Source organism: Eleginops maclovinus, chromosome 2 (genome assembly GCF_036324505.1).
Source record: "Eleginops maclovinus isolate JMC-PN-2008 ecotype Puerto Natales chromosome 2, JC_Emac_rtc_rv5, whole genome shotgun sequence".
In the NCBI taxonomy this organism is placed as follows: domain Eukaryota; kingdom Metazoa; phylum Chordata; class Actinopteri; order Perciformes; family Eleginopidae; genus Eleginops; species Eleginops maclovinus.
This window is the reverse complement of record NC_086350.1, coordinates 15,117,112-15,135,473: the sequence shown is the minus strand read 5'-3', so window position 1 is coordinate 15,135,473 and position 18,362 is coordinate 15,117,112. Positions and strand designations below refer to the sequence as shown.

Sequence of the window (18,362 nt, the reverse complement as noted above, 5' to 3'; positions counted from 1 at the left end):
TTATCATTCTACTGTGAGGCTTGAGGATGCCTTTCAGAGGTTAAGTGCTATTTTTATAATTACTGGAGCACACCTATGACAGACGCATGTGTGTAACGCAGTTGTGGCTCGTTTTGAAGGTTTTGAAACCTCTGTCAATTAACACTCTCCAGCCACAATCGACAAAGCAGACTAATGAATGAATGTGAGTGATTCTTACAGTGTCTGCTGTTCACAGCTGCTTTATAGTTTGAAAAGCTCCTCCACTTCATGAACTCCCTGCAGCAGAACCGTTGTTCAGCGCCAGCGTGCAGAGTGTACTGCCATACAGTATATGTGCAGCCGTTTAGTTTGTTGACTGTCATTTGATCACCTAAAAAACGACTTTCAAAATGTAATGAAATGTAAACACCCTACATAGCACTGCATGCACATTTCTTTTTAAACTTAAAGTTAACAGTTGGGGCCCTCATCTTGCCCACACTTTAAGATGCTGAAAGATGTGTGAAGAAATGTCATCAAACACACAGTACTAAAGGCATTACAACTAATTCATGGTTTCTGAACTCCACTGTTTCTCCAGATAAAAACAAAGATTCAGAGCACCCAGGTTTCCCAGCACCCAAACATCTTTCCCTGCAGCCAGGCCTTCACTCCTCCAGGGGCTCCATCCCACACCCTGTGCCCAGCCTGGTGCCTTCTCACCTGGGGAAGCATCATGCTGGCTCTGGAGGTATCCATGGAGCTCTGGCAACTGCCATGATGACTCAGAGGGCCAGCGAGGCGGCGTGGTTATCAAGGCAACGAGGGCAAGGGCAGGAGAGGGACTGTCCGCTGGAGATTGGCCTCAGGTCCCCGGGGAAAGGGGTGGAGCTGAGGAGAGACAGTCACAGGTGAAAACACCAGAAAATGATTATAAATGTCTGCAATCTTACTCAGTGTGGTGAGGCATTAAGTTTTATTTTTATTTCCCTTAACAGAACCAATTCAGTCCATCACAACCACGCAGGCAACAAAGACGCACCTCCCTGCCTTGGCGCTCCACCTCCTCTCATCTCCCCCAAAGGTCACCATCATGCCCCTGCCCCTCCGACTACACTGTGGAACCCAGCCTCCCTTGTCGACACCCCAGCAGACTCCCGCAGAAAACCCAACCCTGCTACACAGCCAAGTCGGCCCCCTCCAGGACTGACGAGAGTCGACAGGCCCCCTCTGAGCTGGGGAGAGAAGCTGGAGGAGGGAGGCAGGAGGAAAGGGGAGGGCACAGAGCGGTACACCTCATTGAGGGGAGCCAGTTTACAAGAAGCAAGTTCCTGGAACAAAGCAGAGCGAGACAGAGCCATCCAGAGCCTCTATCAGCGGCATCACATGGGTAACCTACACCAGAGAGCCTGTGCGCCTCCCTCAGTTCCCGCTACCTGCCCCGACCCGGTCGGGCTGTGTCAGGCATCGTCTCCGTCTCCGGTGAGGGAGCGACAGAGTCAGCCGCCTGCCAGCATGCTTGTGTATGATGAGGTTCTGCAGCAGCACCGCCGGCTGCTGAGCAAACTGGACCTGGAGGAAAAGAGGAGGAAAGAGGCCAGAGAGGAAGGTGAGCACAGCGATGTAGAGGTGGAAAGAGAAGGGAATTACGGCCAGAGGGGGGTGGTGGGCAGAAGAGATGCATTTTTCTCTTTTTAATTTGTCTCTTGCTTTTCCTTCATCAGGTTATTACTATGACCAGGACGAATCATATGATGAGAGTGACGAAGAGGAGGTGAAAGCCCATCTGAGGAGGGTGACAGAACAGCCCCCACTCAAACTGGATACATCTTATGAGGTGCAAGACCATCATATGCTTCTTATATACATTCAAGGTTTTAAAATGTTTGTTAGAGTAATATTCACCTGCCCAAATGTCTGTCTCAAAAGAAAGTGGATTTTCTACGTGTGTGCGGTCTGACCACACTGGCCCATCGCGATGACCTTCTGGCACGGAAGAGGAGGAAAAGAAGGAGGATGATGAGGGAGCGCAGCCTCTCTCCGCCGGCCGTGCGGGGCAAGAGAAAGGCCACTTCACCTTCAACACCTACACCTTCCTTAACCACACCATACTCGGCCGAGCAGATGGACAGCACCCCCGAACTGCATGAGAAAAAAGACTTCCTCCATATGTTCAACCTTTCCCATGTCAGCCCACAGCAGAGGAGAGGTAAAAACCTGTTCAGCATCACACCCAGCCTACGTGCTACTTTCTTCACAGTTGATCTGGAGGTTCCCCGTGGAAAATAAGATTCTCAGTTTCTCTCATTTTTGATATTTACCGAGGCTGTAGAAGTCAGAAAGCATCTTGAGAGGATATTGTCGAAAGATTTAGCAAATAAGCAATTTAGCTAATTTAAATATTTAAAGAGAATTTATATGTTGATTGCATACAACATTAGTACCAAATTGGAATTGTATTGTATCCTATGTCACAATTACCTAGCAACAATCACTTTCCATTAGTTGAAATATTATAACAAAAATTATAATACTGAATCAAAGTTAATGTTTTAAAATACTGTTTGCAGAGCAAACTCTGCTTTTTAAAATGACTGTTCATTACTTGCTTAGAGGGACACCGGTCCATATTTGTCAGCTCATTTGCACTTCCTGTCAATCTTTGTTTTCATTTTCTGTTACCAAGTTCTTATCTGTCAACATTGCTACATCTCTTCCTCTGCCAAAATAACCTGATACAAAAAAAATAATATATATATATATATATATTTGTTACCTTTTATTTTTATAATTATATATGAAAAGGATAAGCTTGTATACAATGTGTGTGGTGGCCCAGGTCTGTCTGTGATGGTGTTGGATCTTACCTTAAGTCACCCATTTACTGAGCTTTTAGCATCGGTATTCCTTGTGCCAGTCAATATTTTAAGCCATATATATCAATAATATGAATGACAGGTGTTCTCATTCTGTCTTTTTCTGCAGATAAGGAGAGGACAGAGGAGCTGCTGAGTGCCATTCAGAGGAAGACTGTGACATTAGACACACTCAGATATAATCCTTTACCTTCGTGTAGCAGTCCCCCTGCTCCCTCAAATGGTGAGAGATGCACACACATACACAAACACACACACACACACATGCACACAAACACACACACACACACACACACACACACGGCCATACACATTTATATGCAAATATGTTTAAAACGGCCAAAACGTTTTCTAAGGAAAGTTTAACATTTGTTTTTAGGTGACTCCTCATCAGCCCCCATTCCTAGCCAATCAAATGGACATCATTACCCAGACTCTCCCAGCCCTTCCCCTCCCTATTTACACAAACCCAAACATCCCCCCCAAAACGACACATTCAAACCCTCTTTGGACTCCCACGTGGCCCGCGTCCCTCCAGCCTTGGCCCCCCATCATGTAAAACATGAATTTATGGAGACTCAACCAAACAGGAAGCTCCAGGGCCTCCAGAATGGCGTTGTGGCTTCTCCTCAGAAAAAGGAGCCAAATCATGTGCAGAATGGACGGAGTCGGCCCTGGGAGAGGTTTACACCAGAGGCCTTCGCTCAGCACTTCCACCAGGCTGTGCTGCAGTCCACACACAACACACTGCAGAACAAAGGTTAGCCACTTACTCCAGAGGGTGCATTACCTCATGCTTGATTGTGATTTTAAAAAACGACAATGTTCTGCCACCTAGTGGTGTTTACATATAATATCCTAGAAGTAAACATGCATATTTTTTGACCACACTGGATATTCATTAAAAAACAGCTGCAAAGACTGACATTGCACTCTTGTCTCACTTGTTTCTTCTAAGGAGTCTCAAACTGTGTTCCTGAGGCCGGCATGAAGACGGACCGCTTGTTGCCTCACAGCATCTCTCAGCTGAAAAGTTTCACTAACCTCAACCCTCAGCATTCTCATGTCAACGGCCATCATTTCCATTCCCTTGTAGCCAGCAGAGAACTTACAGTGCTGCGGGAAAACCTGTCTGATGAGGACGAGGAAGAGTCCGGTCAGGAGGAGGAAGAGGAGGAGGAGGAAGAGATGGAAGAAGCGCCGAGGAAGTGGCAGGGTATCGAAGCTGTGTTTGAGGCCTACCAGGAGTATACGGATGGTGAGTCAATGTCCAGTCAGATTATGCATGATATCCAACATTTGTCTCCTCATAAATAATTTGAAAAACATCTTAATTAAACAAAAGTTCTCTTAGAGTGTAACATGTTTCCTGTTTTGAAGCATGGCCAATAATTGGATGTGATATCAGATAAGCCTTGCATTTTTATTGCTTTTAGTACAGTAGATTTTAAAAAACCATGCAGAGGTTTCGATGCAGCAATACAAAAAGTAAGCTTTTGTAGGGGGCCAAATGTTTTTGTTAGTAGCCCTGATTTATCCTACGGTCCGCTACTTGGGTTGGACTACATTACATTGTTAGATCAATGTGTGAAGAAGGTATTAGACTGGATGTAATTTTCCCTCATTTGTGTGTTTCTCTTTGTACAGAATGGAGTATAGAGAGGCAGGTGCTTCACAGTCAGTGTAAAAGACTCGAAGCACAGAATTACAATCTGACCAGAACTGCAGAGCAACTCTCTGTCAATATGGGGGTATGTTTCCACACACATGCAGATTCTTTATAATGTGATTACTGCAGAAAATGTTGGGTTTGTGATAACTGTATCTGTCCTTAATTTGTCAGGAGCTGGTAAGTCAGAGGCAGAAAGTGCGAGAGGAGAGGGAGAGACTGCAGGCCCAGCTCGAGCACTTCAGGCGGTGTTTGACGCTACCTAACATTCACTGGGGCAGGGGGCAAGTGAATGGTCACATGCCAAGGTGACCTCTGACACACATTCCCTGACGGATACACCTCTGACAGCGAAGGAACAGTAACAAGAACAAGAGTAGAGCCAGAACACTCTCTGCACTTGAAGCACTTGAAGGAGCCAATCCTTGTCTTGTTACCCCTGCTGGCCAATCAGTTCTATTATCGAACTGATAACCTGCCATGTTGCCACGGTAACCGTAAACCAAGATGGCCATAGGGTGTGGGCGTTCTCGCTCTCTCTCATTCTGCCTATGGATTGTAACAACACTGTGTAGGTTATACAACATCTTCGTCAGAGTAACGCTAACCACCCCCACTAGTCCCAGATTAAGCTCTAAGGACACTTCACCATTTAGCTCATATCCATTTTTGCATAAAATGTATTAATTCACACTAAAGAGATGTTTCACTCGTCACAAATCTGTAGCCTCTCTGGACAGCAATGAGAAGAGAGAAAGCGTGCAGCGGTCACTTGGTGAAGGAATCAAAGCACACCTCAGGCCTTAAACTTGATAGGATGCACTTGAAGTAAAATTGGAGGAAATACTTGATCGTCCTGTGTGGTAAATTATTTTAGCCTCTATTAGCACCATATCTGAAGGATGTGTGCTGGTAAAGCTTCTGCAGAGGATAGAAAATGCTAAAAGATAGAATCTATATAATGGAAAATGGTATCATTAAAGTCTTTTGAGGTTTTAATACATTTCCCATTGGTAATGTCACTTGTGGTAGAGGAAGGATTTTCGTATGTTTTACTGTTTTAACCATTTCTTGTGGGAAGCCATATGTTTTGTTTAAAGTGCTGCTGGTCAGAATAAAAAATGTTTAGCAAATGAAGGATGTTATGGCAGTTGTATTTGAAAAATGTAATGTGATGTCCGAGGGTTAGCCTACATGCACTAAACATTGGATGACAACGTGGCAAATGTGAATTTTATTCACACAGTCACAACGTTTTTATGACAATTGTTCAACCAAGACTCTGTGTCCCACAACACGGTTAGAGATGACAATTAAACTTAAAGGGTTGATATTTTAAAAGGTATTTTGCAATAATCTACAAATGTTCATAATAATTGGCACTGAGAGTAAATACTTTACTTATAAACATAACTGTCCAAGTTTTGAAGTTTTTCCCTTATCTGAAGTTCTTGTGGCATTATTTTGAAAACCTACGTTTAATTTTTTATGAAAACGCCAAATTATTGAGATCCATTTCAGGAATGTTAACACTGATAACTGTCTGTTGGTGACAAAAAACATTACATTTACTTTTCTTTTTCTATGAGATTTATTTTTGTTCAAGCCAGATAAAACAAAATCTACCCCTTCCCTTCCTATCTGAATATTGAAATCCCAGGAGCCCATTCCTAAAAGCACAAGCTATAGTAGCAATCTCCCAAAAATCACCTGACCCGCCTGCGTCACCTGCTTTGAAATCCTGCATATTCGTTTCAATCAGTTGTTATGTAATGTATTATTTGGGCTGTATAATTGTGATGAATTATTTATTAACATATATTGCTGTACATTCTGATGAAAATTTACAATAAAATATTTGTAAAATGTCTTTTATAAGTCATTGTCATTTCTCTGGGGAGAGAGAGTGTTCACTGCCTATCCAAATTTAACTTCACTCTTTAACTTAAAAAAAAAAGCATTGTTCGAAAGTAGTAAAGTACACTTACTCAAGTAACTATTAAGTTAATTATAAGTACAATTTTAAGGCATTTTCACTTGAACTCTTCCAATTTAACTTACCTTACATTCTACTACTTTTCCTAAGAAATGACTGTAAATTGAACACAGTAGTGTTACTACTTTTACTAAAATGAAGCATCTAGTAAACACATTTTCCATCACTGGAAAAAAACTTGATTTCAATTTCCCTGGCAAACTAGAAATCTAGTCAGGTGTAGATAAAGCTAAACAAGAATAAATGTTATTCATTTTTTGGTTGATTTACCAGGACGGACAGGAAGAAGACTATTGGACATAACTTGTTATTGGACATAACAAGTGTAACCGATACAGAAGAGCTCTGTTAACCAAAAACTGGGTCAAGCATTTAGGCATATGCTGATGAGTCAAATGCAGACTCTTCCTGTTCAGTTCCAGTCACAAGAAGTACGCTCAGTCGTCAGAGCAGACTTTGTGACTTAAGCTCCTGGGGCCAAATAATATTCCTTTTGAAGTCAAGTTTGCTCTAGTCATCTTGTCCTTATCAGAGCTTGCTTAGGATTTTTTCTCCATTATAGTACATTTCTTAATTGTGTGAAGCACCTGTTTTACATGGTCTAACGATATGGAAGCATCTGAATTATTGGTTCTCATTTATTAGGGATTTACAATTAATTTGTCACTCATCCATATGAACAGGGATGACCCAGTAAGTTTTGTACAACACAAGCAGCTTTATTTCACAGAATTATTCAATATCAACACACGAACATGAAATGAAAGAATGAGATGAGGTAAACAAACAGTGCATCCTGTACATTAAGGCAACTTACTTCCAAGTACAAAGGAATCATGCAGTACATGGAGCGACATAACACAGTGGGAGAATATATTTTAGCCTGGATAAATCACCATCATGTGATAAACCAAAGGCTGACTATCATGGGAATGTCCGTAAGCTATTCACATGGGTTCTGGATGACTATCAGCAGAAAGTCGTTCTCTGCAGAAACATAAAAGAAAACAAATATTGTAAATACAGTAGAGCAGCTCCAAAGTAACAACCTTTAGTTGAGTTGATATTAAATGCTGGTTTCAGTGGCCATCATTACGTCAATAATACCTAAGTATCTGCTCCATACTTACCTGGTGCAACCAAGATCTCATGTTTCTTTGAGCGAATGCGGAGGAAGGTGAGGTCATTCTGAGGGTCAATGTCCCTCACTGTGCTCCTGGCCATCATCGCGAGGTGGCGAAGAAGTCCTGCATACTGAACAGTTGTGGAGTTATCTAAAGTTGTTCTGATGGGAATACCTGAAAAAGATCATACATTTACAACCTTTAGAGTCAAACAGCATTGTTAAATATCTTTGTATCAGAGAAGACAATTTGGCTGCAGATATATTTTTTCCGGCTTACCTTCTGCATTGACAACTATTGTTCCAATCACACCTTTATGGGCTTCAATCCTTTTGAGTGTATCCTCAACGTTAGCCTGCAGGACAGTATGAAATTAAGAAATATATTTAATTAAAAAAAACACCTACTGAAGTAGAATGTTTGATTTTCATTTTAAGGAGGTTAGTTAGCAAGGTTAGCAAGTTAAATACAATTTCAGTGAGGTCGTTTTAGTGACATTACGGCCATACAGTCTATGACTACAGATAGTATAATTAAAACAATGTTGGTGTTTTTGTTTATCCAATGTTAAAATGAACCATAATACGTTTTTATATAGTGACACAACTGAATATAACGTTAAGAAAAAAACACACATACACTTAACAATGTTAACTTACGTGCTCAGTTCCTGCCATTTTGTCTGTGATCTGAGAAAACTGTCCTGTTTTTTTTCCGCGTCTCCCTGTTGCCAAGAGAAACGGAAGTTACGGCACAATCAGGCGGAAGTGTAGAGCAGCCGTCATTGTGTTGCGATCGGCTGTTGAGAGCTGTTTATCTTCACTGCTAAAATGCCGGAGCTAGCGGTGGAAAATGTGGTCGTTCACCCCTTGGTGTTGCTCAGTGTGGTCGATCACTTCAACAGGTCAGTAATTTCAACATTTGTCTATTATCTTTTCCACAGTTTGATAGTTAAAAAGTCCAAAAGCTTAACGTTGCTGCTAGGCTAAGCTAATGTTAGCCCTGCTGAGTCAGAGCGCCATTGAGAGTGAATGCAGACATGACCAAGCTAGCTAGCTCGGGTTAGGTGTTTAGTTTGTCCCATAACTGGTGTTGGAGCATAACATGTGTTCAATTGTTTTGTAATACGGTATGATTCGTAAGTAGTTTAACCTGCTAATACATACACGGTAATGTTATTAACTGGTCATTAATTCATTTTGTGATGATAACATGAAGATATGGAAATTAGCTTAGCTTGGACTAGCACCCTAGCTAACGGTTCAACCTATGCGCATGAGTCATGGCGTTTACCTCTGACAAAACTGTGATAAACTAACAAGATAATATTTTCTGTTCTATCTCATGTGACACATCATTCTAAAGGATAGGAAAAGTTGGCAACCAGAAACGAGTGGTTGGTGTCCTTCTGGGATCATGGCATAAAAAAGTTCTTGACGTCTCAAACAGTTTTGCAGGTGAGTGACATTTTGACAGCATTTAGACAGCGTGATTCAGTTTATTCAATAAATAAGAGAAAAGGGAAAGAACAATGAGAGGCAGATGTTTTCTAACTGCTTTTCCCTAGTATTATACAATTTTTCAAAGACTGGATCATTCACTTATTATTTGACAACTTAAACAATAAAGTACTCTTCTTTTGAAGCGTTCTGTGATGAATGTGTTTTCCTTATTCCTAATCCAGGGACTCCAGATCAGAATTTATAATATCTTACCAAGCTCCCTCCAAAGTCAGCAGAAATGAACCAAATACTGTCATTGGCTGATTTATGTGTAAAATATTTTGAGTGCTGCTTGAAAATATTTCAATATACATTTGATAGCATTTCACTGTGAATTTAAATCTGCTGAAGCTCAATAGGAAATAAAATGATTCTGAAAAGGCACCGTAACTCAATCTTTTAATTCATTGTCAATGTTCCTTGGCAGTGCCTTTTGACGAGGACGACAGGGATGACTCTGTGTGGTTCCTGGATCATGACTACTTGGAGAACATGTATGGCATGTTCAAAAAAGTTAATGGTAAGGCACTGATTTGGTTGTGTTTTTGAGATCGTGACCATGGTTATTTTTACCAGCGTTCTCACTGTCTTTTCTTGTTTACAGCCAGAGAAAGAATAGTCGGATGGTACCACACAGGACCCAAGTTACATAAGAATGACATTGCCATCAATGAGCTCGTCAAGCAGTACTGTACCAATTCGGTATGTAACATGTTACATCTTGCTTCTGCTTAAAGTGAATTTGTTGTGACATCACCTTGGCCCTCGCTTTTTTCCCCCTGATCTATAAGTCACTTGTATATTTGTCTTCTGTTCTATCAGGTGTTAGTCATTATAGACGTAAAGCCCAAAGACCTTGGTCTACCCACGGAAGCATACATCTCTGTGGAGGAAATACATGACGTAAGTGAACCATGGAATGCATTGAAGCAGATTAAATGCGAGTTGTTTCGAAAGGGTCTAGGCTGAGCATTGATTTATTGAATTGAATATAACTAAATAATAATAATAATAAAATAATAGTTAATACGTCACCATTTGTGAGTTCAGTGATGATGCATGCATGGATTTTCTTGACACAAGTCTGGTGATTTTCAATTACATATGTTTTGACAGCTCTTTATATTTTACCTTTCCACAAGGTAAATTTGAAACCACAGTGAATGGGAAGACCTTTGAAAGAGCTTTATTCTTAATAATACAGTATAATCAAATATTCTCAGTTAATTCTTTCAAACACTGCATTGAGACTATTCTTACTTCCTTACAATTCCAACAACCTTTGGTTGAAATTGGAGTCAGGACTTTCATCGTTGTGCTTTATATATATCCATTTTTAGGATGGCACACCAACTTCCAAGACATTTGAACATGTCACCAGTGAGATTGGAGCCGAGGAAGCGGAAGAAGTGGGTGTGGAGCACCTGCTCAGGTAAATTTTGATTAAAATAAGCAAATAATTGTTATCACATTACGGTGTATAAATGATACCACTATGCTTATGATTTATTAAAATAAATCATAAGCATAGTGGTATCATTTATACACCGTAATACATTCAGATGAAATTATGAACAGATAAAGACTACTTGCAATCCATGTTTAATTTAATTTCTCATCTCTTACCTTTATACAGAGATATCAAGGATACGACGGTGGGCACCCTCTCGCAACGGATTACCAATCAGGTTCATGGCCTAAAGGGACTCAACTCCAAGCTGTTGGAAATCCGCTCTTACCTGGAGAGAGTGACGGCAGGAAAACTTCCCATCAACCACCAGATCATCTATCAGCTGCAGGATGTCTTCAACCTGCTGCCAGATGTTAATCTACTGGTAAGTTGTTTGTGTGAGACGGGCAATAGATTTGTATTTTACAGTCATCATTATAGGGAAATTAGTTTCTTTTTAATGATGCTACTTTCTTTTAAATTCAAGCAATATCTTGTGGTGTTATAAAAACAACACAATTTTTGAAAAAATTTACTGAACCAATGAGAAAAAGACCAAAATTAGCATGTCAGCTTACATCGTTAACTGTGCAGCAGCTTCTCATTTCTCCACTGGGGGGCAGACTTGGTCAGATTTAAAGAGGCAGAGAGTACTCTAGTACAGGGATTCCCAAAGTGTGGTGGGGTGCGTGAGCTGCCACCAGGGGGTGCGCGAGATGAAACATGTGATGGTGGTCTGGTGTAAAAATATTACACTTTGTAATCCTTTGTAATCCCTTTTATTTAAAATAAAAAACTATAATTTATTAGTTTTTGATAGAAACGTGGAAGAAGTTGTTGCGTATTTTGGGGGGGTGCGTCAACCCAGTTGGGACGTAGTTTGGGAACTGCTGCTCTAGTACATTTCATGTAGTAGTTAAAAAATACCTGCTTGTTTCATATCAGAATTATAAAACCAGATTTCTGTTTTAACACTTTTTGGTCAAATGGTTTCAGCATTTCTTTGTATAATGGCTTCATAAAAAAGTTGCTGCCAATCGTATTAAATATGATTTAGCCACAGATTGTTGTTCATGTCATATCATATGAACATAGACAATGTTTTTTGTGATGCTTAAATCCTGTTTCTGTCCTTGCAGGAGTTCACGAAAGCCTTCTACCTTAAGACCAACGACCAGATGCTGGTGGTCTACTTGGCCTCGCTCATACGCTCTGTGGTGGCTCTTCACAACCTGATCAACAACAAGATTTCCAACCGAGACGCAGAAAAGAAAGAGGGGCAGGAGAAGGAGGAAGGAAAGAAAGAGAAGAAAGACGACAAAGAGAAAAAGGATGATAAGGACAAAGACAAGGAGAAGGAAAAGGGTGATGGTGCCAAGAAAGATGAGAAGAAGAAAAAATGAGTGTTCTCCTTGTTAAGGTCTTCTCTCAAATCATGCTGTCTTCACCTGGATGTGCTTTACTTTCTGCCCACAGTCACAGCTCTGTATGTGGGTCTCAGGCTAAAAGTAGGACTCTATATGGGGAACGGTGTCATTTGAGATTCGACCTCACGCTCACAAGTGGCACTCATAAAGACTGTTATTATCGTACAGAGATGATGATGTTTGCTTCTTTGGTGTTCTGAACTATGACAACATGTTTATTCTGTTTTCATAGCATTCACCTGGGATTGCTTTTTTGTAAGATGGAAAAAATGTTTTGTTTCTGTATAACTCATTAAATTGGGATCATATTAAAATTAGTTGTTTTTTTGCAGTTTGACATCATTTTTCTGTCTTTCTAAATATAACAACACTAGGTCAATTGTTGTATAATAACACATGCCTTTAGGCAGATGTACCGGCAGATTTAGTTGAACCCGGCCTTTTGGGGAGAGAGGGCAACTCTCAAAAATAGCAGTGAACAAATCGGCATTGTGTGTGTATGTGTTCCCCAAGGAGCAGTATTAACTCATTGATTGCCAAATTTTAGACAGACATCGTCGTTTAGTTATAATATTAAAAAGCTGCCTTGGTCAGAGCATTATAATAGGAATACAGCTCTTAAACTAGCAAAAACACATTTACAAACTACCAGAATAGATAAATATCACTTATAGACAGGTAAGAACCAGTTAAAATCTAACTGAAACGTACCGTTGTTTTATTGCAGTGATAAGGGATTGCCAGAACATCTTGTGCAATAAGTTAACATTGACTGTCTTTGTTTTTCCTAAGGCAATTTAGAAACTCCTTTAAGTACCAAAAGATAGAATGGCCAGACCCCGTTTGCGGATATATATCATGTGATATGATTAAAAAGCTCAATAGCTTTTGGTGGGATTGTTCAACAAATAAAATGTTTACAGTTCACATAAAAAAAAATTGGCCATGACTTTCGTAAACTATGTAGTACACCATAATATAAGGAAGCATTACAAATAATGATATATAGAAAAGCAGTTGAATTAATTGTTATATAATAGAGAGTAGGTTTATTGGTGTATTCTGGTTACAACGTCTATAAAGAAGGTATATACACAGTACAGTAATAAACGCGCAGCCGCAGAGAGAGAGAGCAGCGCTTTTATTGAGGAGAGGCGGATCTGTCATCAGTTATATTTTTAAAACTGCGTCATCTGCAGCTTCTCAAACAGCCCTCTGCTGCCACATTTACCCAGACATGCAGCAGCTGTAGGAGTTACCAGTATAGAGCATGTTAAGCTCAGGTTGTGTCTGGCAAATAAGATTATTGGGAAGGTAAACTGGATTGTGACGTAAGGTGTTTAACCCCCAGGGGAGAGGCACCGCGTGCTGCTCGCGCACGGTCAGCAGCAGCAGTCGGTGAGGAGGAGAGCGGCTCGTGCCACCTCCAGTCCATAAACCCTCCTCCCCTCCCTCTCGCGGTTTCTCTCTCAGGACCTGAGCATGACTTCTCACACATTTCACTGCGACTGAACCACACGACAACATGGCTTCGTTTCTGCAGGTGAGGCTGCTGGGATTTGGGTGTTCGTTTGTTTGATAACTTGTTAATTGTCAGGGTGTGGTTCTGCCCCGTAGGCCTGTTTGGTAGACCGCAGGTGGCACTATGTTTGTAATCATAATTGAAGTGTTTTGCTCTGCCACATGAGCGTCTGATGTCCCGCATGATGTAAGCCATGTGTGTGCAGGGATAAACAGGTGGCTGAGAGGCTTCTCTGTGATTGAACGTTATTTGTCAGTGCCAACAGTTTTTGTTGAAGAGTGCTTCTTCCTCTTCCAGATCGCTGATGATGAGAAGGGCTATGATCTGGACCTTTTCTGCGTCCCCAGACATTATGAGAACGATTTGGATAAGGTGATAATCCCCCATGGACTCATCATGGACAGGTAAATCACACATACAATGAAAATGAGTCATATTTCTGTCATTTCGCCAGACTCTCTGAAACACACACACACACACACACACACACACACACACACACACACACACACACACACACACACACACACACACACACACACCAGATTGTGCTAATATTACAGCCGTGCACTTACTGTATTTGTTTGACAAATCACTGCATCCCACATCCTGAAGCTCATTTGAATGTGGATTTGGGAGGCAGGGGTTGAATCCAGTGCAGTGCTCTGAAATGCATTGTAGGCAATTAGGTCTAAGTGCAATTTCATGTAAGGCATTTCCCCCTGTCCATAAATACCTTACTGCAGTCGCCATTTAATTTTAATTTACAGTTCCCTCTCCCTCCCTGACTTTACTCTATTGTGTTTCTCACCTTCCCCGACCCAGGACAGAACGTCTAGCCCGGGATATTATCCAAGACATGGGGGGACACCACATCGTAGCTTTGTGTGTGCTAAAAGGAGGATACAAGTTCTTCGCAGACCTCCTGGACTACATCAAAGCCCTGAACCAGAACAGTGATAAATCAGTCCCCTTGACAGTGGATTTCATCAGGGTGAAGAGTTACTGTGTAAGCTACTTCTCTTCATTTAATTTCCAGGAACCAATTCTGATAATGTGAGGTGTGTGATACGGAGTTACAAATGAGAACAATCTCTTCTTCAATCAGAAACGAACTGCTGCAGTATTCAACGTTTTTGTATTCACTATATTGGAGGGAATGATCATGTTTCATCATCACTCTCAAATTAAAATAAGCACAGTTGGATTTCTTTTGGGTGAGGATTTATATATTTTTTCCCCCCTAGAATACAATAAGTGATATTTCTGCAGCAACACAATTATTTCAACCTAAATAAGATGAATTTTTCTGCCTTTTTTATGTAAAAAGGATTGAATCGGTTACCTCACTGAGATGGATAATGTCGTCTTTGCTTTGTATTCCCCAGAACGACAAGTCAACAAACAGTGTCAAAGTCATAGGAGGGGATGAGCTGTCCAGTCTCTCGGGCAAGGTGGGTCCACATTTTTTTAACAGGCAGAAATACCTTAACATTTTTTATATAACTGCATACCTTATCTATGTTCTATTTTCCCCCAGAATGTTTTGATTGTTGAGGTAAGACCTTTTTCTTCTTTATTCTATATTCAGGCTAAACCTATAAAATAAGGATTTATTTTTTATTGTGTATGCCTCCACCTTCACCAATTACTGTGTCCTGCTTTATTAAAAGGATATCGTGGAGACAGGACGTACCATGCAGACGCTACTCTCCCTGCTGAGTGAATGCAAACCCAAGATGGTTAAAGTTGTAAGGTAGGCACCGTTAGACAGTTAACATTGGAGGAGGCTAAGTTGTATACCTCGAATGTTACAGTACATGTCCATAAAGACATTGCTAACAGTGCTCTTAGCTAATGGACACTCTCCTTTAGGACTGCATTAGAGATGTAATGTGACGGAGGGAGGGAGCAGCTTAAGAGTTAATCTGTGGCACTAATTTAACTGCACTGTGGAGGTAGAGGCCATTTCTCGGATGTTTTCCCGACAGCTGGTTGAAACAGGAAATGTGTTGAAGAAAAGTGGGTTTCCTCTGATGCTTGCATAAAAGATAATTGTCTTGGTTTGATCTAATGTATATGGGTAGGCTCATTCCAATAGATTTGATGTTCACCCTATTATTATCTTTCGCAAATATGTTGCTTGCCAAGCTTGTGAATAATACTTATTATCTGAACTATAAATACAGTTCATAAATGGCAAGTTTACTCTGTTCAAACACCGAAAAAAACTACTTAGTCATTGTGGCATCACGCAATGCAAATAGTTCCTCTTCCTGCTGAGGCTTTCCTGGCTGACATTTCTGCTGCCACACGAAAACAACAGCGCTGAATGAAATTGTAATTGTGGTGCTAAAGAATTGACGGATGCATTTCATTTAAAGTTTATGTGAAAATAAAGTAAACAGCTATGTATGAGACTTTTCTGAACCTTGTTTATGTAACATGATATGGCTGTTGAGCTTAGATCATCAGTACAGAAAGAATATCCCTTAGCTACAACCGCCTATACTTCGCAGGGGCTGGAGCTCCAGCATCCAGCTGACATGAGGCGAGATGCAAAGTACACACAGGTCAAGGTTGCTCACATACACACATACAATATAGAGTCAAACAATCATTCACTTTCACAGAACGCTTTCTTTCTGTGAATTAAGCTTTAAGACAGGGGACCTGTATTTCTTGGCCCTACTTAACCTGTACTCTGCATCCACGCATGTAAAATAAGCTCCACAGACAGAGGTTGATCTCGAACAGGACAGGCATTTATTAAGATGTTGTGCAGGTGTACAAAGATAATTGGCCAGGTTTAAAACCTGCACTGCATATGTTGTGGTGACATTCGGTCTTTCTGTTTAGCATGTCAATTTCCCTTTTTTGAGAACCTTTGTTTTTTATATCCTGTATTTTCCTTGTTTGTAATTTTAGCCTTCTGGTGAAGAGGACCCCGAGGAGTTCAGGGTACAGACCAGACTGTGAGTGCCTCTTTACATTACACTAAGTTACCTATGGATTTTTAGTAATGTATGGCAGTGATTATGCTATGCTCACATGTATGTTTGTACTTTTAAAGGGCTGGTGAAGTGTTATTTAATCAAACTGTGTTTTTTACATGCAGCATTAACAGTTATTTCCAGAAAACGTTCTCCAAATGTAGCCGAGCCTGGCACTTATGCACTAATGCATGCCTGATAACCCCCTGTGCTCACACTGTCTCTGATTATGTAATGCTTTTAGGTTTGTGTTGTATAATCCCTTCAAAATCGACCCTTAAGGACAGCTGTTACTGTAAGCATTATGACTTCCCACTAGCAGTGACAGCTTAAGTATAACCTCACAGAGAAATTAAAAGAGCAACTTCCATTAGTTCAGAGCTTCTGATCACAGTAAATGTTTCTGCATCTAATTTTAGATCACAAGTAACGTTTAGTGAGTTTAACTTCAACTGCACTTAAAATAAGCAGTTTATTATTTTTTTTAATATATGTGCCTCACAGTGGTAGTAATGGTCTGTATTTTTATTTCAGATATTGGTTTTGAGGTGCCAGATTCTTTTCTGGTAGGCTACGCTTTGGACTACAATGAGTACTTCAGAGATCTCAGTGTAAGTTTGCTGGTGTAGACTCCTTTGGATGATTTTAGATAAGGGGAATGCGGACAGATATTCGATACCATGTTATCATTTAATAGAATAGAATTTATTGTTTACTATTTTGTTGAAACAGTAAATAATGCATGAATGATGATATACATTAATAAAACTGAAACATCACACTTTATTGCAATAAGAGAAAATCAAATGTTTTTCATTTATTTAGTGCTCTTCAACCTCTTTTACCGCCTTCACCAATAATTTCAATGTTTTTCAGTCATGAGTAGCTCCCTTCTTTGCATTGTGAAAGAATAGTTTACATTATTAACAGTTGGCTCCAATCAGGCATGTTTTTTTTTTATTGTGATGGAGTAATGCTGAAAAACGATTACCTAACCATAACTTTTACATTTCTTCAGGTAGAACAAATAAAACAAATCTTGTATCATTTGTGATTAATTGTAGAATTGTAAGACCTCCTTTTTTTAAATGAAAAAACATGCATTATCCTGTGATTAATTGGGTTAACCTGTTCACAGCACATCTGTATACTGAATGATCAAGCCAAGGAGAAGTACAAAGTCTGAGCAGAAGAATTTGCTGGAGAGGCAGGGCTGAAATCAATGAAGACTAGGACCACTGTGATGCCCATCCTTAGCTTTGCTGTGTTTTGAAACTTATTTATTTTTCTACTTACAAATCCACAAAATGTGACATGTGGGTTGCAAACGTAGAGAACACTTTTTTTTCTCCCTTATTAATAAACACATGGGATCAGTTGTGTATGTATAGAATAAATATTTTGGTTGTTAAATTTTAATTTATTTATTCATGTCTATAGACTACCTGCTGTTTTATCTTTGAGATAGAAAGAAGAATGTCATTTATTTGTTGAAGTCACAAGTCTCAGGCTAATTACTGCTTTCCGTTAAGTGAGCTGTCAGTCAAGTTTAAGTAGCCTTCATTTAATTGTCATGTTTTTTTTATTGATTATAATGCAGATATATCCTCTCATTTTGCCATAATATGACTGACTTGGAATGTATTGTAACGTTTTGTTTTATTTCATATCAGATTTGTTCATCGAAGACCTGTTTACAGCAATACAAATCTCGTGAAACTTTGAAGTTTGAGATTGAATTTTTTCTCTTATCTCAGAAGACTTATATTTTATGTTTATGTTACACTTCTTAACTTGGGCTTCTATAGAGCCATATTGAAGTTAAAATAGCACTCAATTTCC

At 40.0% G+C, this 18,362-nt stretch overlaps 4 protein-coding genes across 6 annotated transcripts in view; 3 read left to right on the top strand and 1 right to left on the bottom strand.

Annotated features, from left to right (window-relative positions):
* The window catches only part of LOC134874170 (genetic suppressor element 1-like), a 33,548-nt gene extending 27,172 nt beyond the window's left edge, over positions 1-6,376 (top strand). For all 3 annotated transcript variants that reach the window (XM_063898207.1, XM_063898215.1, XM_063898223.1), the window contains exons 8-16: positions 563-872; positions 960-1,570; positions 1,686-1,798; positions 1,891-2,170; positions 2,947-3,060; positions 3,217-3,597; positions 3,796-4,095; positions 4,485-4,588; positions 4,681-6,376. In XM_063898207.1, coding sequence (XP_063754277.1) covers positions 563-872; positions 960-1,570; positions 1,686-1,798; positions 1,891-2,170; positions 2,947-3,060; positions 3,217-3,597; positions 3,796-4,095; positions 4,485-4,588; positions 4,681-4,818 — 2,351 coding nt within the window. In that variant the 3' untranslated portion in view covers positions 4,819-6,376. The remainder of the gene's footprint in view (positions 1-562; positions 873-959; positions 1,571-1,685; positions 1,799-1,890; positions 2,171-2,946; positions 3,061-3,216; positions 3,598-3,795; positions 4,096-4,484; positions 4,589-4,680) is intronic.
* Positions 6,377-7,196: 820 nt separating this feature from the next.
* On the bottom strand, positions 7,197-8,800 carry LOC134878145 (dynein light chain roadblock-type 2). Its single transcript, XM_063903998.1, has 4 exons — positions 8,286-8,800; positions 7,906-7,981; positions 7,633-7,800; positions 7,197-7,489 (listed from the first exon to the last, which is right to left on the bottom strand). The coding sequence occupies exons 1-4, from the start codon at positions 8,301-8,303 to the stop codon at positions 7,446-7,448; spliced, it is 306 nt and encodes a 101-aa protein (XP_063760068.1). The 5' UTR covers positions 8,304-8,800; the 3' UTR covers positions 7,197-7,445.
* Positions 8,350-12,336, top strand: psmd7 (proteasome 26S subunit, non-ATPase 7). The gene is made up of 8 exons (XM_063903971.1): positions 8,350-8,530; positions 8,992-9,083; positions 9,556-9,648; positions 9,733-9,830; positions 9,951-10,031; positions 10,469-10,560; positions 10,765-10,963; positions 11,718-12,336. The coding sequence occupies exons 1-8, from the start codon at positions 8,457-8,459 to the stop codon at positions 11,979-11,981; spliced, it is 993 nt and encodes a 330-aa protein (XP_063760041.1). The 5' UTR covers positions 8,350-8,456; the 3' UTR covers positions 11,982-12,336.
* An 867-nt stretch (positions 12,337-13,203) lies between these two features.
* hprt1l (hypoxanthine phosphoribosyltransferase 1, like) lies at positions 13,204-18,246 on the top strand. The gene is made up of 9 exons (XM_063903984.1): positions 13,204-13,548; positions 13,825-13,931; positions 14,353-14,536; positions 14,916-14,981; positions 15,068-15,085; positions 15,201-15,283; positions 16,456-16,502; positions 17,055-17,131; positions 17,659-18,246. The coding sequence occupies exons 1-9, from the start codon at positions 13,531-13,533 to the stop codon at positions 17,704-17,706; spliced, it is 648 nt and encodes a 215-aa protein (XP_063760054.1). The 5' UTR covers positions 13,204-13,530; the 3' UTR covers positions 17,707-18,246.
* The last annotated feature ends 116 nt before the right edge of the window (positions 18,247-18,362 follow it).

Excerpts from the sequence above, each read along its gene's own strand:
- hprt1l (XM_063903984.1), top strand. Across the intron at positions 13,932-14,352 it reads CATGGACTCATCATGGACAG|GACAGAACGTCTAGCCCGGG; the intron begins GTAAATCACACA and ends TCCCCGACCCAG. Across the intron at positions 15,284-16,455 it reads AAGATGGTTAAAGTTGTAAG|CCTTCTGGTGAAGAGGACCC; the intron begins GTAGGCACCGTT and ends TTGTAATTTTAG.
- psmd7 (XM_063903971.1), top strand. The coding sequence starts at position 8,457 with ATGCCGGAGCTAGCGGTGGAAAATGTGGTCGTTCACCCCTTGGTGTTG. Across the intron at positions 8,531-8,991 it reads GTGGTCGATCACTTCAACAG|GATAGGAAAAGTTGGCAACC; the intron begins GTCAGTAATTTC and ends ATCATTCTAAAG. Across the intron at positions 9,084-9,555 it reads CGTCTCAAACAGTTTTGCAG|TGCCTTTTGACGAGGACGAC; the intron begins GTGAGTGACATT and ends GTTCCTTGGCAG.
- LOC134878145 (XM_063903998.1), bottom strand. Across the intron at positions 7,801-7,905 it reads AATAGTTGTCAATGCAGAAG|GTATTCCCATCAGAACAACT; the intron begins GTAAGCCGGAAA and ends GATCTTTTTCAG. Across the intron at positions 7,490-7,632 it reads TGAGATCTTGGTTGCACCAG|AGAACGACTTTCTGCTGATA; the intron begins GTAAGTATGGAG and ends ATGTTTCTGCAG.